The following is a 22,284-nucleotide window of genomic DNA, read 5'->3' on the forward strand; positions in this document are numbered from 1 at the left end:
CAAAAATAAGAAATTGGAGAAAATTACGCTATAAATTCTGAGATTGGGCAAAAGCACCTGGGAGACAAAGCAAAACTCATTCATGGCGATCTCAGGGCAACACTCGTCGATGGAATACCAAATCTACGATACCGACGAAGAGGAAGAAGAAGAGTGTCATAGCGATTCCGACTCAGACTATGACCCGGACGATTCGGACGACGCCGATCGGAACGGCGGTATTCTGGCCGACGCTCACTCTAAGTTCTCGGAGCTCTCGATCAAGAACGCAGAGAAATCTCGGTTAGTTTTTCATTTTAACTCTGGGTTCTGCGATTTTGAATGGGCTGCAGTGACTTTCCTTGTCGCGGATTGGGAATTGCAGAATCCGAAAAAATGTTGATTTTAATGACGATGCTGACCAGCCTCAGCACGAGGCGAGCTTTATGGCGATTGATGAGGAAGATGATGATAGCTCAAAGACGGTTCTGCGGCTCATATATGGTGAGCTGAATAGTTGCACGTTTCTACTTCATTTTCAAGTTTTCTGCTTTGGATTGGCTTCTGGTTCTGGACATTGCATCACTTGCAAAATTGACTTTTTTTATTCAAACTATCTTAGGCATGTAAAATGTGGGAAGTATGTTGTTGTCTCGGATTTTAAGCTGGCTTCTGATCTGCTCTATTCTTCTTTTTGTTGTAGCTGGGCAACTTGAGAAACTGAAAGTGGAGCAGTGTAAAGCTTATCTGAGGAAGAATGGTTTGAGGTTGACGGGAAACAAGGAGACACTCATTCAGCGGATCAAGGAACATATAGAGTAATTTCACCCTCTTAGTTAAGAAATATGTTGTTGCATATAAGACTTAATGAATTTCTTTTGGTAAATGCATAATTATTTTGCAGGATAGTCACCGGTAAGGGGGCGGAGAAGTATCCAGTGTCTAGTTTTGTATTGAAGTGCAAAGGTGAAGCTCTCTCTTCAAGCCAATGTACCTGTATTAGAAATTGCTCGGTAAAAATAGCATGAGCTTATGTATTGTTAAATTACAGCTGATCTTGGCATGGTTCATAGCTTATGTCCTGTACATAGCACCAACCGAAAAATGCCTTTCTGCTCCCATCAAACACATTTCTTTTGAATCTGTTAGAATATGAATATCAAGAAACGTTGCTGTAATGTGCTGCTCATCACCTCTTATTTTACTTCTTTGGTTAGTTAAATTTTTATAAGTTGCAGCTTACTGGTGTGTGGGTGGCAGTCCAATGATGCTACAAAATAGCTTCCTTTGTATTTCTGTGTCATCCGGCCTGATGAAGTTGGTATATGCAGGCGATGCATGCACAGGCGATGTTGTCATGTTTGAACAGAATGTCTATGAACTGTAAGTTCTCTGTCCTAACAACTCATACCGAAGTGTTCATTAGGATTGTGCACAGTTGGTGCAAGAAGTTGTAGAAGCTTTAATTTCAACTAGTATTTATTTGGATATTCTCTAGTTTAAATACGATACTGAAGTACATAAGCAATACAATTCTTTTTTGTTATGTTTTGTTTTTGTTTTTAATTCGGTTCATAAATTTTAGTTATCATGCATCTGAAATGCTTCAAAGTCATTGAAGGACCTGTTTTTGTCCATGTACCCACGTAAGTTATTCTATCTTAACCTAAGTTTTAACCAGAATATAAACATTCCTCATCTAATAAAATTTTTCAGGATAAAAATACCTATAAGAATGAGTTCCATAGTTGTATATAGTAATGATTCCTGGTCTTTGTACTTGGCCCTTTGGGTTTCCCCTGGTGTTACGTTGACATTAGCGAAGTCGGTTTGATAGTAAGTATGGACGTATTTAGCTTTAATAGCAAGTACTGATATATTCGACCAATCCGTTGTTGGTTACTCTAAACCTTACATCTGCTGCATATCAGACAAAAGGGACTCTGTAACTTCTTGCTATGGCATCTCGTCTGCTTTTGTGATTATGACTGCCTAGTGATAACTGAAAACGATGCATGTGCGTATGCATTCTGTTGGTTTCAAAGTCTACCTCAACCTATCTTTGGCTCAAGTTGATTACAAAATTGAACATGTGGTTCTGTTTTGGTGAATCGTAAATATGATCTGCCCAGTTTGTCTATTTTATGTTCCAGCCTTGCTTCAGTGGAAGTACTTGTATGGTTTGTACCCTAACCTCCTCAGTTATCGACTTATTATTGTTACTTCCTTTCTCAGATTTAACATAGCATCTCGGAGTGCCAGTGGTCCTTCATGTGGAAAGAGAATTGTAGCAGGCCGTATACTCAAAGAAAGCTATGGTGCTGCTAAGCAACAGCACACTTTCACTGTGAGTTTCTGCATACGAGATGTGATACATCATTACAGCGAACTCAAGCTTTTCCACTCGACTTTTGATTATGATTAGTCATATCATTGTAGACTGGTAAAAAGGAAATTAACTGCCCAGTATGTTATGATGGAATGATCCCAATGCAATGGGATTTTGCCATTAGGTTTAACTCCAGAACACCACCAGAGTTTGCATGTTCTCTTTTCACTCCAGAATCAATGTAGACTATTGGAAAATATAGTGAATTCTATTTGTGTCCACTGAGCATTTTGTCTTGTCTGCAGAATTATTCTTTAATGGGAAATCATTGGCTGTTTATTTATTGCATTAATTTGTCTTTCATTGCACTTATTCAGTACATCATCTCGTGGACTGTAGGCATTTGTCGAAGGATTCTCTATTTTTCCATTGGTGATTTATATGTCAAAGTAATAGATTACTTCTTTCTCTTTCATTTCCTTTTTGTATTGTTTAAAAGCTTTTGGACTCATTGATCAGATAGAGGTTCTCTGGAGCAAAGGAGAGAAACCACTCCCTCCCCTTCATCCCCTGCTTATCAAGGGCCGAAATCTTTACCGTTACAACACTATGAGACAGGTCCAAACCATATGGGAGATTTCTCTGATTTCATGCTGATAATGTACCGATTCAGGCATATTAACTCTGGTGTTAATTTCAGAGATGGGAAGATGAAGGAGAGAGGACCAAAGCATTGATGGAAAAGCATTCAAGGGGCTCATTAGCAAGGTCCCATAGGGAAGCCCGACTACAAGAGAAGGAAAGGAGGAAACTTTTAAGGGAAATCAGGTACGTATGTTTATCTCTAGAATATGGCCAGATAATCCCGGGTAATTCCTGGATACTATCACGATAGAAAATGATTCTCATGTTGCGTGTGGTCTAGAAAAATCAGTAGACAAATTTTGCTGCACTGTTGCTCTGAATGGATATTATGTTGGATCTCAAAAGTATTTTCCTTTTATGCTGTCCGGGGCTTCCAGAAAACAGAACACTAAGAAGAACCGGGCTCTGCCAATGTCAATCTCAACCTCAAAAACAGGTACTGAAGCGGGGCAATTAAGAGGATCATCTATTGCCAGTATTGGGCAGCCAATAGTTCGGCCTATACAGGTGAGTGGTGACCAGTTTCAAGAGAAACGTGGGGACTCACAGCACCGGGGGAAAAGTTTGAGCTCTATGAACAGAACTAAGCATGAACTTTGGCATTCTGGGACTGATGCTAATTTGGGCAATCAGAGACCTAATCGTAATTATTCAAATACAAATGGAGCAATGCAAATACAACGCCCGCAAAGTAGCAATGGAGAGAGTAGCTTCTGTATGGAGCCAAATTCTGGTCACGAAGGTTTGACTGCATTCACGTTAGCGCACTGGGTACATGAGAGGCGGCCATTGGCAATTATGAATCAACATCCAAGGAACTTCGTGGGAGGAACTGAGCAAGGCCTCAGGAAGCCACGACGCTGCCGCTACTTTGAACAAGGAAGATGCTATTTTGGGGACAACTGCAAGTTTTTGCATGAGCATGGAGAACATGTGTAAAGGTTTTAAGGGAAAAGAGGAAAGATTATTTTTTGGTTTCCAAGCCAACTTGGAAACTGTAGAGCAGCTCAGAATTTGTAAAATCAGTTTTCTTTCCAAGCACATTCTCTGCAGCAAACCGTGTTTGAGATTGACTTGAAAATTTGTTCTGCATTTTTAGCGGGTCTATCTACTAAACTCATCTTTTTCCCAAATCCTGGTAAATAAACAGCGAATAGTGGGAGTGGCAAACCCTGGCCTAGCTTAAGGCCATTGCCTCACTTATGGAATTCTCCTCCAAAAATAATATCACAACGCGCCTTACTGGAACCCATTCGATACAAAGTGTGGCTCCAAATTTTATCATATGCGAAACACCTTATCCCCAAATTAACGAACACGCCCTTACATCCTACATTGTCCCAGCTTAAGGGAAAGATGGGGACACATCGCCACAGTACTGAGGATTTTTCTTCCAAAAAGACCAAAACATGGCTATACAGGACCTGCATGAATCATGTGGCATAAGCAAGCTTATCTCTGAGATTCTTTTCAACCCAAAGTGCTAATTGTCGAGAAATTATCGAGCTTGGATTTTATAGACCTTATGGTGCAAGATGTTCTTCCTTTTTTTCCCTTCCCTTTTCAGGTGACTGCCCATGAAATTAAAATAAGTCCACCCATTCATATATCTGAAATTTCCTTCTTGTGACAACTTGCCACACCCAAACCCCCAGGAAGAAAAGGAGGCTCTGATCCTATTAACGAGTTGCGAATAGCAACTTCTTCAAGACATTATTTCGAAAGCTGACAATCAGAATAACAAATGCTAAAATAAGGCATCAAGGATCCTGGTTAACCCCCAGATTGTTCTGCGAAGGGTGATTTTTCCCCTTTTGCAGTATTTTGATGCAATACCCTATAATTATACAAGACCCACTAAATAAAAGAAAAGATTAGTGGTTGAAAAAAATTGTACACTCATGAGGCAAATAATAAAATTCTTTTCATGTCAAGATAACCAGGAGCAGAAAAAGCAATCCATCTTTTGTCCACCTACAAATTGGGCACAGACGGAGTCCACCGGAAATTGCCTATACCTTCTCAAGTTCACAGTTGATTTTGTCCAATTGGTCCTTCAAGTCCTTCCTCCACCCTTGGATCAGTCTCTCCTGTTTCCTGATGAGCTCGGTCTTTATTTTTAGTTCTTCCTCCATCATAGCTATCTCCTGTTTCCATAGGGGAATTAAAGTTTGCAAATGCCATCAAATAACTCCAAACATAAATAGCAAACCATTTACTCTTGTCCCAGCTATTTCATTAGCATTACCTTCATAAGCTTCTCAGCCTCGGTTGGCTGATCCTCACGCTGAAGGCTGATAAAGTAAACTTGAAGTTTTTTGGCAGCCTCCATAAAATCTCTAGCATGCCTCTCAACATCAACTAAAAAATTAGAAGCACTTTCTCAGTGACCAGGCTGTCATGACACTTAACCAGCAAAGAGTGGGAGAGGAGGAAGTGGGGGCGCAGCAATTGCGCTCGGGGATAGGAAACCCAGATTACTAATTTCTTTCAAAAATGGCTAGCAGAACACCTTTGTTTAGCAGGGCTTCTTGTTTGCTGAAGCATGAGTGATGAATGAGAGAGAAACAAAAAATGCTTACACATATCTTATCCCCTCTTTGATAAGAAACGGTCGTTTACTGATATGAAATCTCAACAGTTAGAACTACACGAACAGAAACATATTCTCCGCATATTATACATGTGGGGCAAGTACGAATGAAAGAACTGAACTTAGAATATATTAGCAAACTTAGCACACTAAGGCATATCCAATGAGCATGATATTGCACGAGCAACAACTCAGACATGACTTAGATTTAAAATGTCGATAAAAACACAAAAAAACTTATTCAGCCCAGAAAGTCTAGAGATATCACGATCATTTTTGGTCTCCTAGGAGCACCAAACAAACACCCATTACAAGTTGAGTGCGCTGTCCCTTTTGTATCCAATGAAAAAACAGCACGAGAATGCGGTCGTGCTTAGATGTCAAGGATCTTTCATTCCTCAAGCTTCCTCCACGCAAGACCAAAAAAGGAACACTTTCTACATACCAACTAATATTACCCAGTACGTTCCACTTAAGAATTCCAATAACCCAAGTGTCCTCCATGAGAGGTCAAGTTCCTCCAACAGATTTGTCTCAAACTACACAACTACAGGGAAACTCGCAGATTATAAAGCATATGATTTTATAGTTTATAAATACTAGAAAGGCAACTCATTAAAATTACTTTTGATTTCAATTGCAAGAGAAAGCCTACAGCATATGCTCTTCTGGTTTAGAATCCAGATAACCAGCTCCATCATGACATGTCTAATTAAAACTTCAGAGGTTCACAGAACATCGCATGTTCAAGTAATAAACGATCTCTCGTTGTCTGCTCTTAGGGCTATTGATGTGTATCGTGGTGGTAAAGAAACTACCATGTCTACTTCTGCCTGCCCTCGTCCCCCACTACAGATCGATACATAGCTGTGGACATGTGTGTTGTGCTGCTTATTTGACTGACACATGGGATTCTCATACATTTATGATAATGACTTCTTTATCAGATTATACATAGTTTTCATCAACTACTCTAAATGCAGACATTCCTCTTAGTCCTAACTGAGATGCACTTTTGGAGAAGCATCAACTAGAATCTTTATCAATAACAAGCTAACCCTTATACTACTCAGCAAGTCAGAACTAGCTATGTAATCACAATAAAATTTTCACAAGAACCAAGTATAATAGCACTTATGACCTAATACTAAACTGACATTATGGGAAATAACAGATGAACAACATAGTTATCAATATAACTGATGGAAGTCTTCAAAAGGAGGGAGCAACATCATAAAAACATAGACGAACGATATCATTTTTCATCAAGGTAGACAAAAAGTAACAGCTGTCAATCAAGCAAGTTCGTCAATGAAAAGAATAATCCTCGTTTGATAATGCATATGGAGCAATCTCAAGTAGCAAAAAGAAGATTATAGCACACCAAGCATTCCCCACCCTAGGGCAAAGATTGGATAAGAGATTAAGCAATGACAAACTTTGATGTGAAGGATGTTGAGAGCGGTCTATAGCCTGAAGCTCTCTTGCTGGCAGGCATGGCAGCAAAGCTTCCTCCAGTGCAGTAACGCAAGCCAGCATATCTTCCTTTGGAGGCTGCGGAGATTGCAGCTGGGGATCAACTTGGTGTTGCTGGTCGAGAGTTTGTCTCTCAGACATTTCCTAAATGGTAAAAGAGTTGCGAATATGGACTTCTTGGAGTAGGAGGAGAATTTCAATGAAACTTTCCAATGAAGTTGGAGTCAACTGTAGCAAGGGTAAAAAAATTCCTGCACATTTAGCTAATTCGGTTTTGCTTATCAAACACACAGAATAATAGTAAAAAGTATAACCCATAATGATGGCTTATTAAAAACCTAATTAGTATATCCAGTAGATATTTTCACAGAAAAAAGAGATACTTTTTTGTTCAAAAGAAGTGCTAACTTATGAAACAATCGGACTAATCGTTCTTCCCTACTCCAACACCGATACCAAGGGACACTTTTTATGTAAGCGATTTTGTGTTCGTCCAACATTCACGGACAAACCAAAAGAAGAGGAAAGTAATAAGTTAACTTTCGCATGAATATATTCTGGATCAATTAGCTGGTGTAGCCAACACCAGCCAAGTCTCTTTTTTTTTAACCCTGTATTGCCACTATATCTGCCCATCTAAATCAAGGTTAAGGGATTTTCATACTTGAGTTACAAGTTAGACCTTCCCACCCATTTTACGCACGATGACATTTTCCATATGTCCCACCTGAAGTCACCATGAATAACACCCTTCATCACTAGTTTAAATATTTTGACAAAAGCTTAAAAGTGTTTTTTTCCAAGTCATGAAAACGGTAAAGGAAAAAATGTTTTCATGGACAGAAAGTCTTTCATAACATCAAAATCGCACCAAATCCGAGGGTCCAATTCAGTAACATTTCACGTACTAATAACAGCAATTCCCAATCTCACAAAAAGGTGTAACAATTTAGTCGCTCATCATATCAATTCGGCATTGCCTCTCATGACTAACTCGGCTTGCCTTCTTATCTGTGCCAACAAGCACAGGCAAGATCGCAATACACGCAATTCAGTAACATTTCACGTATTAATAACAGCAATTCCCAACCTCACGAAAAGGTGTAACAATTTAATCGCTCATCATATCAATTTGGCATTGCCTCTCATGACTAACTCGGCTTGCCTTCTTATCTGTGCCAACAAGCACAGGCAAGATCGCAATACACCTAATTCACAACATTAAAAATCTCAACATCCAGCAAACCTCACGTCAGACACAATCTATCCAATCCTCGGAAGAGTTCACCCATCCAAAATCAAGCAACGGAGAAGCAACCAAACCACACAATACCAGGAGAAAATGCATTATTCAACAACACTGCAAGTTTGGTTTATGAATAAATGAGACAGTAATCAACGGCAACCAAAGTAAAACAGAATTAAAATAATTCAGAAAACGAAGTATCCAAATCAGCAACACCGCGCAGCTGACTAATCAACTCTGTCGAGTCCGCGAGTTAACCAAATTTGAGAACATGGGCGCGCATAAAAATTGTGACTTGATTGATATTGAATAAAAATACGAACGGTACCTCGTATGGGTTTCTTCAAGCTTGAAAAATGTGCAGGAGTTTGCAGAGTTTCGAGGTCCAATGCAGATAAAACTGAGGGATTGTGTCCGAAATCGGCTCAATTGAAAGCGAAGATGCCGTATGCAAGATCAGACTGTAGTGACAAGAGCGTTCCTGCGTGAGACAAACAGAGAGAGAGATCTATTGGGTCAAGTTCCTCAGCTCGGGCAACTGGATGCGCGCGCCTCGAAAATTATTAGGGCCCGGGGTGAGCATGATTTCAGGTAGCACTTGACAACTTGTCATAGGAGAAACGAATCCCGATTTCCAGTCCGGTTCCAGGATCCGGTTTTTGATTTCATTTTTTTTATGGAATCGCCGGTTTCGGGTTTGGGTCCCGGTGGAACCGAACCGGAATCAAGAACTGGAATCGAAACCGGAACCGGAACCGGCAAAATAGAAACAAACTTTTATAATAGAAACAGACAACAAGAAGCGAGTAGAAGCAGGCAAGAGACGTAAAGAGCGAAGACGAAGCACCTGGTCGAAGGAATGTTCTCGTCAGTCCTGTAGTGTGGGGATGTGAGGCTGCAATTGGGATACTAGGGGTGTGCATGACCGGGTGTAAGGTTCAGAACTAGACCTGAAACCGACCCTGTTATAACCAGGTTCTAGTTTTTGAAATTGAAAATCTATCTTGTTTGTCCTGGAATCTGTTTTGGAACCGACCCTATTTTTCGGTCAATTTCAGAGTCTATTCGAGAATCTATTTTCGTTTTGTTTTTTTTATTTCATTTTTTCCATCGAAATAATATGAGTATCGATACGCAGCTCATAATGGGCCTTAGAGTTTGGCCCGAGATGACTTGATTCATGGACCAAGATGAAATGTTGCTGTTGGGCTTCAAATGTTAGACCGAACTGCCCACAGGTCAAGCTTCATGTTCGTCTCATTCATCATGGCAGCAAAGTAAATTCGCATTCGCATAAGGCTCATACCACACTGGACTTGTTTCATTGATCGTGCATTATGGTCTTTTTTTCGAGTCACTACTTATCAGGGATGATGTTTCCTAAGTTATTCCGCGGTTGCTAAAATCTTATGATTCGCAATCTGCTTTTACGGACCTCATTAGCGGTTGTTGCATTCATTCTCAATTTGCTTAGTCAAAAAAAAAAAAAAAATTGACATGTTCCTGTCACAGGATAAGTTATAGCTTATAGGTACGGAACCTGGAACCGCTTACCCCTACTAGAGCTTGATTCTTTCACCTACTTGTAAAATTCCTACTTTAATTTTTTTTACTCAACGTGAAATTGTATATATTTACTCTTTACTTAAATACTTTTACTATTAAATTTTAAAAAGAATATCCTAAGTATGATATACAAACACCAACAAGGTTCATAACCAGCCTTTTTTGTGTACATCTCTCCTTTATATTGTAAAAAGAGTACGAACTATAAAGGATGATGAACTTTAAAAACCTCATGAATTTCAATTCATTTTGTACTTTGACCTTCAGGACGTTAAGAACTAAGTGCTAAGAGTACTATGCTATAAGTACCTTTTGCCCACACCATTTTATAATGTTGATTCACTGATGTCACATCTTAGTAATTGATCAACCATCCAAATCCATTAATATATTGATCTAGTAATATTGTCACTTAAAAATTACCTCGCCATTTTTATGATGCAAGTTGATATTCTTATAATGCCTTGAGTTTAAATTTGTCTGTCATAGTGGTCAAAGTACTTTTCACTCCGGTAAGCAGTCTTCCACAGTGGTAGCAACGTAAACAGATCACGATTGGAGTCGAGTTAAGACCTCTATGCAATCTTAAATTTGGAAATTCAATGATAGCTATTGGGTATGAATCACATTCCCATAAAACCAAACGTCTAGGATCGATAGGTTAAGTTGGTGAAGAAAATTAGAATGTCGCGGATAGTACATCGTTTTCACGTTCTTTTCTTTTGTTCGAGTTCATGCACTCTCATCCGACCAAAAAAAAAAAAGAGTTCATGCACTCTCTGAATCAGGTCTTTATAGTATTGTACAAATACTTAGGACATGGAAGATCCACATGAGACCTACCCTCGCTAATATCATGTAAGAATGCGATCGATTCACTCCATGACGAATCATGTCTATAATAGATCGAGTCATTAATTCGACAGAGGAATAAACTTTTAACTTTCTTGACTGGTCTGTTGTATATCCCTAGATGTATATTGACACCATTACTACAAGTTTCCCATATGACCAAAAAGGGAAAAAAAGGGTGGGGAAGGGGTGCTTTTTTCACTCATTCTTTGGCTTAGACAATCTTTTTTGGTATTTTGACTATACTATCCCTCATGAGGCCTACCACTTCTCTTTTTTATTATATGGTCAACTATTTTTATTTTTTTTCTTATTTTTTTTCCTTGCGGGTCTCACTTTGCTCTCCCAAATAAAGGAGACACAAGAAAATCAAGAAATACAAGAGACAAAAGCTCTCAAGAACATGCTTTATTTACAGGATAAATTGAATCGGTTCGTCGGAGCCTTCCCATAAATACTAAATACACCTATGTCAATGACAAATTGTACTAAAATCAGAGTGAAAGAATCAAGATTTTTCCAAATTATTCACCAGTTTGTCAAAGTGACTTATGCTAATAATTGTTTTGTCCCACGTGAATGAGAGTTGTAGCAAAACAAGAGTGAAAAAATCAAGATTTTGGCGAGTAACTTATCAATAACATGTAGAGTCTGGTAGGTTTTTTTTTTTTTTTTTTCGTTCGAGAAGATTATTTCATTCAATAACGCAAAACTTGTTCAAGATGTTTTAGAGCTTGGTGGTTCGAGATGTCCAATTTCTGCATTTCTGGGCATAACTCTTGTACATTTTCTGAATTTCCGGAAGCAGATCTTTGTGCTGGAGCTTCTAATCGATCTTCAGTGGCTTCAGCTTGAGATCGGCGTCCCCCACCATCGTTGGAGAGTTCGTTTTGGATTCTTCGAACATCGTGGGAAGTCCTCCGGTTTTCACAATTTCAAGTTCCATCTTTAGCTCATCTACTCTGTCATCATGTTCCCAGGAATTTTCTGAATTAGCCGTCATCATCTTTTGATGAACAACCTCCGCCTTTTCACTAAGCTTTATTCCCTTACCTTGTTATCTTCATCCATTCCAATGCTTTGAACAGAGCCATCTGTCTCGGGAGAATCCTCTGTTTGCCATTGAGCTTATTCTCCTCTTCACCAAACTCTTTGCCGACGCAATGCCCACCATCGAGATCATTTACAATGGGTCGTGTAATCATCGCTTGAACCCACAAGCACCTCTTGGACAGTGAAGGTCATGGTTTTTGGTTGCTCTACAAATCCACTAATGCCGGACTGATACCTGGTCGATGTAGTTTCCACAAAATAAAGAGCCCCACTTTGTCTCCATCGTTCCAATAACATCAACGTTGTGTTCTCTGTTTTCAATCTCTCTGCCCTCCTCCGAATCCATCCCAACGTCTTCATGTGAACCTGCAAAACCACGCAATGTAAATGTTAATGGAAAAAAGACAGTGCTAATTCTTACTTAAACTTCATTATCTAACTTGTAGTATGGTCAAAAGGAATTTCTAAACTAAAAGAGGATTGGAAAAAGCGCGGCAAAAAAACAAAAAGACGTAAGTTTTCTTACTCGGCTCGGCTTAGAGAATTTTGAAAAAAAAAAAAGTGGAAAAAGACAAAATGACGTGGCAGCATTTCATTGGACGCGATCACTTGTTAATCAGTGATCCCCATCATTGACCAGTCTACTACCTCGCATCACTCACCACTGTCCTTGTTCGAGTTTCGTCCTTCAGCCAGAGATTTTGCTCCGATCGCGTGAAAACCCAAAGGTTCGATTTTGGTAATTTTACGAAACGTCGTACCATTCTTTCATTCGAGTGCGTGAAGTAACTCCTCTGCTCTGCACTTTTTTGAGCATCCGTATAGCTGAGCGTCTGCGATGCAGGAAGATCGCATTTTTTGTGCGCATGCAGTCATAACTAGCGAAAAATTATGGACCGTCGTGTTAGGAGTTTGGGATAAAGGTATATGTGGGTGGTTAGGCTAGCGCAAGATCCTGAATTGGTTGGGCTAAACTTGTTCTGGAGATCGTCGTGGTGTGCTGGTAGTTTCAGGTTCAGCTATGTGTGACTTTACGAGTTAGGCGAGCTTCAGAGGAACGGCAAGCATGGTGATTAAGTATGGTACCATGTGCAAAATGACTTGGGTTGATTACTGGCAGAATAAAAAAAAAAGCCTTGATTCTGTTCTAAATTTATGAGCTGTGTGTGGCTTTGATGTTGATTACGTTTTGATGTGTTTTTGTGCTGTAGTTATAGCCGTAGATACGTCGAGGGATGTGGATGCATGACGGTCGCTATTCCATACTTTTCACTCTTCTGTTTAGATTTACTGTGAGTTCGTGTGGGCACATTTATGCTGGTATTTGTTTAAAAGTTGCATCTTGATTCTAGGACCGTATACGAAGGGAAGAGTATTTGTAGGGCTATTGTTGTGTTCACCTTGTTGTTGACGTTAAAAATCTGTGGAGTCACATGTAGGAGAAGTTGTTAAGCTGTTGAGTTAGTAACACTTGAAATTTCCATTCAGGAAACATGGCTGAGGATCCTGTCAACGTGAATGAGTATCAAGAATTGGCTAGGCAAGCCCTTCCAAAAATGTACTATGATTTTTATGCAGGGGGAGCGGAAGACCAGCATACGCTTAAAGAAAACATGGAAGCATTTCGCAGAATAACGTAATGCCTAATGAATGCTGGCCAGATTAAAATATACAGCAAATTATGTTTGTTTGTGAATTCTCAACACATGTACTTCTGGCAGGTTTAGGCCAAGAATCCTCAGAGATGTGAGCAAAATTAATTTGTCGACTACTATATTGGGCTATAATGTTTCTGCCCCCATTATGATTGCCCCAACTGCTTTTCATAAGTTAGCACATCCTGAAGGTGTGAAACCTGAATTTTCTTGGAGGAACTCTTTCGCATGTTTGCTTTTTTGATTTTAGTGATGGAATTTTTCATCTTCCAGGAGAGGTTGCTACGGCAAGAGCAGCTGCTGCATCTAATGTCATCATGGTAATAGATTACCAAATATTTTTAATCTCCATTTTGCTGCTATAACATACTCAATTCACATTTATACTCTAGATTCTTTCATATGTGTCTATGTGCACTGTGGAAGAGGTTGCGTCCAGCTGCAATGCCATTCGATTCTTCCAAATATATGTAAGAATCTATTGATTAAAAATCTCGAGGTTTCTTGGCTTTGTACATTCTCCATTAAGATTTCATCTCAGTAATCAACGCATCTCCTTATGCAGGTGTACAAGAGACGAGATGTTACAGCTCAGCTAGTACAAAGAGCTGAAAGAAGTGGATACAAAGCTATTGTTCTTACTGTTGATGTTCCCAGACTTGGCAGAAGGGAGCCGGACATAAAGAACAAGTAAAGTGCTTTCCTCTTCCCCTCTTGCTCCCCCACCCCCCTGGGGCATGGAAATCATGGTCATAAAATAAAGTTTGCGTACAGTTAAACTCTCTCTCTCTCTCTCTTTCTCTCTTTCCCTATGACAGAATGATAGCGCCTCAGTTGAAGAATTTTGAAGGTCTGCTGGCAACTCAAGTTGTCTCTGTGAGTGAATGAACTCTTTTCTATTTGAGGATCTGACAATAGTAATATACTTTTACCTATTCAATAGGGATGCATGCATGGGGAGATATCTATGTTCTCAATATCTCATCCACCAATCTCCTTTGATGGCATGGAGGCTGTGTTTGTCACTATCTTCATACCCTCGTCTATGTTGCTGTGTTTTTTGGGTGTCTGTAACTCTTTGACATTAGCAAGGTAGCATAACAAAAGGAAATCCTCACCATGGCGTTGATTTATGTGGATATCATGGTATTAGGATTAGCCTAGAGCAAATTTAGTCTATGAGTTCTGTGCTTCTCTAATGCAAAGCTTGCCCCTGGGGCAAAGAGTACTGTAATAATTGACGCTCTTTTCTCTTTAACTGTTCAGTTTGATTATATCATATCTGTTTCTGGAGGAGTTGTTTTTGTGGTTCATTTTGCTTAAAGCACGTAATTGTTTACCCCTTGTATCTTGAGGCGAAGAACCAAAGGGCTCGGATAACGTCAGGCAACAGGAAATGTACGGTCAATACATGACCAATGAAGACATTTTCACTGCCTAATAAACTCTAGAGAGATATCTCAAATTTCTACAGTTTGGTAAATGCAGAAATTAGGCATAACATATCTCTCACTCGCCCTCCCCTTTTCCTTTGCCTTCGTTCCAATTTGCAGGATGAGGGTTCAAACCTACAAGCGTTTGCTGCTTCAACTATTGATGCTTCTTTGAGTTGGAAGGTGAACCTCCATACCATCTAAAATTACTTTGTAATTAAATCCTTGAATTTTTTTTCTGGGATGATGTTTCATCAAAAGTGTTGGGTTTTATGAACAGATGAGACGTGTGAGGAAGTGTCATCCAGTGCAGAAATAATTCTAATAGCCATCTTACAATGACTTTTCTAATTCAATTTTCACTTGTGGCCGTGACCTGCAAATGATAACTGGATCTTTACAATGCCTCTATTTGCTTTATTTGGTATCTTGTTGGTCATGCAACTAAATTACAATGCTGCAGGACATCGGATGGTTGAGATCTATTACAAAATTGCCAATTCTGATCAAGGGAGTTCTCACACACGAAGATGGTAAGTTGTACTCTCAAAGAAAAACGGTTGAGGATTTTTCTGCCGACCACCGTTTTGTGTCCTATTTTGAACTGTAGCTTACTTAGCATATTCATTGCTTAAACCAGCGTTCGAAAACAAAATCAGAGATTGAACCAACCGAATTGCTGTCCCATACCAGGTTAAACTGATCAACATCGGCCAAACCTTTGGCCAAAACCTTCTGGTTGATTTTAAAAACACTAGCGCAAATGAGAAGGGTTACTTTAAGATTGCTTAAGACCTGGAAAATTTTTTACTTTAAGGATCCTTTTAATTTTATACCAAAGTCGAGAAGATATTACTTTGCACTTCAGTATTTGCTTCAAATTAGTCTGTGCACCAGTTTTCAGGTAGCGTGGTTATAGCTAGAAACTCACAAGACCACCTGTCTTTGAGCTAATTTGGCATTGGTTCTTTTAATCTATAAAATGGTTAACTACATATGCATACATGAGCCAAGGGGTCATCGCATTTACGAGGAAAATAAAAGGAAAGTCATGAATGACGGACGGCTTGAGACTCATACTACGAGTTAGGAATTTTGATGGTAACAGGATACTGCCTTTCTTCATTTTGTCCTCGCTGCTATCAAGACCTCGTGTTCTCTGATATGGGGTTGAAGCATTGTATTCTTCTATTGGAGTTCACTATTTTTTGCTTCACATTATACTCTGTCTGTTTTCACTACTATCGGTTGTTGCATGCACGACGACCTTATCAACAAACTTGTATCCGCTCATTGGCAGCAATTAAGGCTGTGGAAGCAGGTGCTGCTGGGATAGTTGTCTCGAATCATGGAGCTCGACAGCTAGATTATTCTCCAGCAACTATATCAGTTCTGGAAGAGGTGCCTATTTCCTGAACTCCTTTGTTCCGTGAGTTTAATAATAGATTCTAGATTTTGGAGCATTTGTAAACATTGGATCAGAGTAAATACACCTGGTTTCGCCCCCTGAAAATAAAGCACAGTGGGATTCTGTTTCCCTCTATTTATACAAATGCATGAAAGCTTGTGCTGCGGCAAGTCATCTATATCAAACAGCATTTTGGTCATCACTGTTTTTAAACCTTCGTGTGTAGGTTGTTCATGCAGTCAAAGGGAAAGTCCCTGTTTTCGTTGATGGTGGAGTGCGGCGAGGAACAGATGTTTTCAAGGCATTGGCCCTTGGGGCACAAGCAGTATTGGTATAATCTTTCGACTAATTTGGCACATTCCTGATGTTTCTCGATATGGACTATCTGCTATATTAGTAACGGGTATCGGAACAAACCCTTGACATATTTGGGTGATAATATCGTGTGAAATTTGTAGAAACTATCTCTTCACATTACCAAAGCACCTGAATCACAACCTAACAAGTGCCTAAGACCATTGTCGACATTCTCATAATAGTTTTCTTACTACAGATAGGAAGGCCTGTAGTATATGGCTTGGCGGTGAAAGGGGAAACTGGAGTTAGAAGGGTCACTGAGATGCTGAAGGATGAGCTCGAGCTTACGATGGCACTATCTGGATGTCCTACCCTAAAGGATATTACCAGGGGCCACGTGATAACAGACCCTGAGAGACTTCATTCCTCGCTCTGAATTCCTGCTACAGCATCCATGAAGATGATTCACATAGGCAAATAGACGATACGCTTGTTGTATTATTTCTTGTAGTTTGCCATGTTATGTAAGTAGTGGTCATGTTTCATGATAAAAAGGAAAATTGAGATCTGAGTCAGAGCATCAGCAGATATTTTATGATAGTCAAAGCTGGTTTTTTCTTAGTTCATCAGCAGATGTTAATGTTTGATGGTGCTTTTGATGTAAGACATGAAATTGATCTGTGTCTTCCAACTCTAATACCTTCCAATCAACTTTGTCAAGTCAGTATCATCACGAAAGCCCCTCCTAATGACGGGAAAGAACAGTGCTTCCCCACCACCAGAAGGCTGGTAAGAATTAGGCGCTTTTCGGAAGTGATTAATGAATTGGATGCTCCTGTGGTCGTGCAAGTCCTGAGAACACATTTTTGCCCATACTCATCCTCGACTCTCCTCCAGCAGCCTTGGGGCCCCTGTTTATCTGCTGATTACTTCTACCCTTGTAACCAAGCCAGCAGGTTATAGCGGTTATGGCTGCATGTACTCCAATGAGTTTTAATTTTAGCCTTTTATTCCAACACAACGTTCAAGAATGTTGACAAACCGGATTAAAGATTGTCCCGCAGAATCTGGTAAGAGATTACCAAGTCATATGCATTTCCCCAGAACCAAACTTGGAACACAGTAGAAGAAAATGAAATGAGTGAAGTTCATCTCCCCATAATTACTTCGCCAATGGTTGTGCATCAGTCTGCTTCTGCTCTTGTTTGCGGAATGGATCCTAAGGATGCAGAAACATACAGTGCAGTTCAGACCACAAAGAATAGACAGAGACGGGGTTATGTTACGTTACTGCATGTCAAGTCAGAGAGAAATTCTTATGAAAGACACCATTTTCAAGTGGAGAGAAAATGCAAAGCATGCAATATGGTTTCCCAAGATCAGACAAGTCTAGCTTCAAACAAACAAGATAGCACTTGTACGATTTCAGTTTTCATGATAACATGGACTTACTACCTCTCGGCAGTTGGATGGACCTTAATCAGATATGTGCCTCAGGCAATACTGATTTACAACATCCCAACTTTACATCGTCCAGATTCTGTATGTTGTATAACAGATGCTGTGGTTAGTAAGTTTCGGTGGAACATCCCTCATAACTCAGGAGAAGACCCGGTTCCTAGCTCTAAAACCATGCCGTGTTTGCTACATAAACTCAGTTGGAGGATGTCGGTTGATGAAAACAATCGGGTTTCTAGGTTTTGAAAGCCAGGTACTTGCAATATAGTAAAATTATGGCAGGTGACAAGAAAGAAAACTAACTCGTTGGTGTGGAAAACTTATTCAAGCGGGAGCTAAGTATGAGCCCAATGGTCAACCCCCTGAGCCTCGAGTCTGAAAGCAATTTCCAAACATCCTAGACCTCAAAGATATATTTTGTACGGCCCAGAATCTCTCACAAACAGATGATCCCACCAACGGATACATGCTTGGAGAAAGATTCTGGATGATAGAAGCATTTGGGTTCTTATGATCCAGTGGATTCATCTTATGCAAGGATAAAGATTTAACAAGTTGGTTATCTGACTCGACCTCATATTTATCATACCATTGGCGAGGAAAATATACCTAACTAGAGCATAATGAACAGGATTATTTCGGTGCTCTAGCTTGTGCAGGGCTGTCCTAAATCTTAATCAGGGGTTTACAGTGGCGAGCCGATTAGCCGATCCAACAAGAGGGATACATTGTTATTGCCTGCGGCCAGAAGTGAGGAAATTGGTGAAGATTCAGACCGAATAACAGCCGATGATGGCCCTGTTGCAGCATCAATGCTGCTACTTGGCAAGCAGCTAAACCAGTGCCCAATGCAATCGAGCTACATATCACTGTCCACGAATTGCTACATTCAACACAGCAAACCCCGCTAACGTAGTAACGCCGCACGACGCCCCTAAGGAAGAGGGGGGCATTGGCTCGAGTCTCAACCAACGGGACCGGGGAACTGTTGTGATCTGAATCCGATTGGTTATGTGGGCGCCCTAAAGAGGCCAGGTTTCGAACACAATCCAATCAAAGGAACAATGAACAAAAGACACACGAACCCGCATATGGTGCAACCTACACATGCAGTCCGCCGAAAAATCCATCAAGTAAGTGAAAAACCGGAAATTGGTAAGGAAGGCAATCCAAAACACAAGGCAAGCTAATGAAACAAGCAAAGATCGATAGAAATCGAACAGAGGCAGAGAGAGAGAGATTTGGATTTACGTGTTCGACGAAGATGTAATTGGCGACGACCACAGTGGCCACGATGCCACCGAGTATGGCGGCGGGACCAGTGAGCAGACTCCACTTGCGGTATATCATCTTCCTCCGCTTCTCCTTCTTCCTCCCTCTTTCTCTCTGCGATCAATCTCTATACAAAGCTTCCTTTTTTCCAGGAAAAGGAGAAGTGGGAAAAAGAAAAAGGAAATTAAAGAGCCAATGTAACTTGGATCACATGGATCCACATTGGGCTCCCATCATGCAACTTGGGCCACATGGATCGACGTTGGGCTCCCATAAAGCCCTTTTGAAAGAAATAAGATTATGGCTTCTCTATTTAATGCATGAACGACTTTTGCTTCGGTACAGATCATCATGTGATTAAATGAAACCTGTGTAGCTCTACTCTCTCCCCTCTCTCTCTCTACATCCTTAACAGGAGCAACATTGGCCACCTCCTGACATGGAAGCTGAAGTTGAGATCCATGAAGAAGCCAAAGAGATGGACTCACAGAAGCCTAAGCAAACAGTGGAGGCAAGAGTAACAAGACCTCCCCACAATTATGTGGCCATTGTCAAAGATTCCGACGTGCACATTGAAACTTCCTCTCTCGACAGGCTCTGCCATCAGCTCTATGACGGAGTTGTTCTGCGACAGGGGAAGAGAGTAAGCCTCTTTCTCTCGCTCGCTCGCACGATCTTCTTACCTTCATTCTACATTGAAAGAAAAAAAAAAAGGAGCTTTCGATATGGCTATATGCTGTAATTGCAGAAATGAATCTGAAATTTCATCCTCACAGAAGTATTGGGTCGACAGGCATCTGAACAAGAATTGCTTCATGCTGTTTGCGAGGGAGCTTGAAATTACATGGGGCCACAACAACGAGAACTGGGTATGGACGACCGTCAAAGAGTCCGGGTAAGATGCCATATTAAAAAAAAAAAAAAAAATCAAAACGAGGTCCTCAATTCTCTTGGACAAATTCTGCTAAAAGAGAATAAAAAACAATTCATTTCCTCATTGTTATCAAATTTTCTCTATCTAGGACAAACTAAAGCAAATTCACCTCTTGTGCGCGTTTAGGTCATAGGCTGCAATGGCTAGTAGCTTGTTTTTAGCTCCCCGCTGCTTCATTTGAATAATTTATCTTCATATGTATGTAAGCAACCTTTGCAAAACATGAAGTACACGGACTCTAAATCAAAAAGTACGGATGTTTCAGTTCTGGTAATTGGTCAATGCACTCGTAATAGAAAATTCACAGACGTGAAGTTAACCATTTATTACATAAAAGCTAATACCATTTTCGCCTTTTAACCGGTGGTGGAGTGTTTTGAGAGGGACACCAATCTTTCATCGTTTTAGCGAGCACCAATCCACACTGTGCATAGGATCTCGACACATGTTTCCTCACTGCTTAATTGTTGAAGTCTTGAAGACGACATTCTAAGCATGACGGATCGAGGTACCCTCGAGTCTATCCACCATTTTGAGATGATCAAAGACCCAAAGACACTTTCAGTTTATTAGAGATTTTATATCGCTAACATCTGAATACGTGCATCTTAACATAGGCGACTACTTCAATGAGAATAATGACCAGCGAAGTGTTGGACCCAAAAACTTGTTTCTAAGGTGAAAATGAACTAAGCAAAACCAAATCGATTGTTCAAATAAATTTCGTGAATGGCTTTATCCAAGGTTATAATGACTTTTACATACGTACGGTCTTTTTCTACCCATCGGTTCAAGCTTCTAGCTTGAACATTCTAATGAAGCATTAGAGCCTCTTCGGATCCCATTTAATATTTCATTTCATGTGCGGATCTCATTCCTTGCTATTTTATTCCACTTGCAACACAATCGTCCCTTCGTTCCGGCAACACTCCATATGCAAAGATGATCTGCACTAGGAAAATCTATTCAAGCAACTCATGTGTCGCTATTTGTCTTTCCTTTCATTTCACCGTCTAACTTGACGGGGGAATGAACACATTAGCCATTCTTCTTCTGCAAAACTCCAACGTCTGACATTGAACTTCAAATTTCCACAGTAATGTGGATGTTGAGGTAGCTGAACTGAGAAGTGTGTGCTGGCTGGAAATCAGTGGGAAGTTCCGGACGATCATGCTCTCTCCGAAGACCTCGTACGAAGTCTCGTTGGTGGCATCAATGACTGAGTCAAGTCGGGGTTGGGACGTTCCCTTGAATATCGATATTACTTTACCGGATGAGTCGAAGCTGGAATGCATTGAGAGTTTGCAGGATAAGCGCCGAGGAGAGTGGATAGACATTTTCATGGGGGAATTTGTGACGTCGTCCACAAATATCGGAGAAATCAAATTTCGTATATCCGAAACCAGTTCTATCTGGAAGCAGGGGCTAGTCGTCAAGGGTGTTGCTTTTCGACCCAAAAGCCGAAGTGGGTAGTTGATCGCATCGCGTATGCTTTTGGGTACTGCTAGAATGTTGCTTGGTTATGTTGTAGCCGGTAAGGTATGTTGTTTCTTGTTTTTCTTGAACTTATTGTTATCTCGAGAATAATTTCTTAAAACCTTCGATTTATTCAACCCTTAATGGTTAGCTAAGAGGTTAATACTCGATTTGGATCAAGCGAAACTTGCACTCAAATCACAACATCAAATGAATAGTTTGTATTAACTTTAGAGGCCATGCTTGGCACCCTATGGGGAGCCCTACCTCATCCACATAGACAGGTGATTTGTATGTATCCGTGAGAATTAGTCAAGTCGCAAGATTCGAAGACACATTATATATATATATAACCTTTGACTTATGTAGAATGATCAATTCTCATTCTCTCATCACCGATCATTTTTAAGAGGAATCTCTCAAAGCTGATAGGCTAAGAAAAGTTGGTTCAAAAGGATATTGATTTATTACATCGAATCATTAATCATGTTTATACCTATATGTACCGTAAGCTAAGAAGACGGTTTGCGTGTATTCATAGAAGTTACTTGACTCACAAAGTTCAAGTACCAAAACTTTTTGTTTATGCACGAAGATGTGTTCTTTTTTTTT

At 40.1% G+C, this 22,284-nt stretch overlaps 4 protein-coding genes and 1 long non-coding RNA gene across 10 annotated transcripts in view; 3 read left to right on the plus strand and 2 right to left on the minus strand.

Annotated features, from left to right (window-relative positions):
• LOC115752900 (zinc finger CCCH domain-containing protein 62) lies at positions 1-4,034 on the plus strand. Its single transcript, XM_030691347.2, has 9 exons — positions 1-282; positions 365-483; positions 683-797; positions 884-945; positions 1,311-1,362; positions 2,215-2,326; positions 2,828-2,926; positions 3,009-3,136; positions 3,322-4,034. The coding sequence occupies exons 1-9, from the start codon at positions 83-85 to the stop codon at positions 3,890-3,892; spliced, it is 1,458 nt and encodes a 485-aa protein (XP_030547207.1). The 5' UTR covers positions 1-82; the 3' UTR covers positions 3,893-4,034.
• Positions 4,035-4,855: 821 nt separating this feature from the next.
• Positions 4,856-8,769, minus strand: LOC115753765 (mediator of RNA polymerase II transcription subunit 28). The gene is made up of 4 exons (XM_030692596.2): positions 8,597-8,769; positions 6,986-7,166; positions 5,202-5,314; positions 4,856-5,100 (listed from the first exon to the last, which is right to left on the minus strand). Exons 2-4 carry the CDS (start codon positions 7,161-7,163, stop codon positions 4,966-4,968), a joined length of 426 nt encoding a protein of 141 aa, XP_030548456.1. The 5' UTR covers positions 7,164-7,166; positions 8,597-8,769; the 3' UTR covers positions 4,856-4,965.
• A 3,682-nt stretch (positions 8,770-12,451) lies between these two features.
• Positions 12,452-17,217, plus strand: LOC115753030 (peroxisomal (S)-2-hydroxyacid oxidase GLO4-like). 3 transcript variants are annotated; one of them, XM_048274569.1, is made up of 13 exons: positions 12,452-12,467; positions 12,648-12,742; positions 13,228-13,375; positions 13,461-13,585; positions 13,668-13,714; positions 13,787-13,864; positions 13,960-14,084; positions 14,213-14,270; positions 14,948-15,010; positions 15,291-15,360; positions 16,128-16,228; positions 16,462-16,566; positions 16,789-17,217. In XM_048274569.1, exons 2-13 carry the CDS (start codon positions 12,667-12,669, stop codon positions 16,966-16,968), a joined length of 1,176 nt encoding a protein of 391 aa, XP_048130526.1. In that variant the 5' UTR covers positions 12,452-12,467; positions 12,648-12,666; the 3' UTR covers positions 16,969-17,217. The 3 variants fall into 3 exon arrangements, with proteins under 3 accessions (XP_048130526.1, XP_030547403.1, XP_048130527.1); XM_030691543.2 differs by lacking the exon at positions 12,452-12,467 and having other exon boundaries at positions 12,556-12,742; XM_048274570.1 differs by lacking the exons at positions 12,452-12,467; positions 12,648-12,742; positions 13,228-13,375 and having other exon boundaries at positions 13,461-13,568.
• Positions 17,218-17,491: 274 nt separating this feature from the next.
• On the minus strand, positions 17,492-19,397 carry LOC125313848. Its single transcript, XR_007197523.1, has 2 exons — positions 19,242-19,397; positions 17,492-17,751 (listed from the first exon to the last, which is right to left on the minus strand). It is a non-coding gene; the product is annotated as an uncharacterized LOC125313848 (long non-coding RNA).
• A 225-nt stretch (positions 19,398-19,622) lies between these two features.
• The window catches only part of LOC115753433 (lectin-like), a 28,995-nt gene continuing 26,333 nt past the window's right edge, over positions 19,623-22,284 (plus strand). Inside the window, exons 1-2 of one of the 4 annotated variants that reach the window (XM_048274446.1) lie at positions 19,649-19,905; positions 20,039-20,157. In XM_048274446.1, the coding sequence (XP_048130403.1) occupies positions 19,702-19,905; positions 20,039-20,157 (323 nt within the window). In that variant the 5' untranslated portion in view covers positions 19,649-19,701. Of the gene's footprint in view, positions 19,906-20,038; positions 20,158-22,284 lie in introns of all 4 variants that reach the window. The other 3 variants (XM_048274444.1, XM_048274443.1, XM_048274445.1) reach the window with 3 other exon arrangements.

Source organism: Rhodamnia argentea, chromosome 2 (assembly GCF_020921035.1).
Source record: "Rhodamnia argentea isolate NSW1041297 chromosome 2, ASM2092103v1, whole genome shotgun sequence".
Taxonomy (NCBI): Eukaryota; Viridiplantae; Streptophyta; class Magnoliopsida; order Myrtales; family Myrtaceae; genus Rhodamnia; species Rhodamnia argentea.

Coding starts and splice junctions, on each gene's coding strand:
- LOC115752900 (XM_030691347.2), top strand. CDS start 83: ATGGCGATCTCAGGGCAACACTCGTCGATGGAATACCAAATCTACGAT. Junction 283..364: donor AAGAACGCAGAGAAATCTCG/GTTAGTTTTTCA, acceptor TGGGAATTGCAG/AATCCGAAAAAATGTTGATT. Junction 484..682: donor GGTTCTGCGGCTCATATATG/GTGAGCTGAATA, acceptor TTTTTGTTGTAG/CTGGGCAACTTGAGAAACTG.
- LOC115753765 (XM_030692596.2), bottom strand. CDS start 7,163: ATGTCTGAGAGACAAACTCTCGACCAGCAACACCAAGTTGATCCCCAG. Junction 5,315..6,985: donor TCAACATCCTTCACATCAAA/GTTTGTCATTGC, acceptor CTAATTTTTTAG/TTGATGTTGAGAGGCATGCT. Junction 5,101..5,201: donor AGGCTGAGAAGCTTATGAAG/GTAATGCTAATG, acceptor CTATGGAAACAG/GAGATAGCTATGATGGAGGA.
- LOC115753030 (XM_048274569.1), top strand. CDS start 12,667: ATGTGGGTGGTTAGGCTAGCGCAAGATCCTGAATTGGTTGGGCTAAAC. Junction 13,715..13,786: donor CTGCATCTAATGTCATCATG/GTAATAGATTAC, acceptor TTTATACTCTAG/ATTCTTTCATATGTGTCTAT. Junction 13,865..13,959: donor TTCGATTCTTCCAAATATAT/GTAAGAATCTAT, acceptor CTCCTTATGCAG/GTGTACAAGAGACGAGATGT.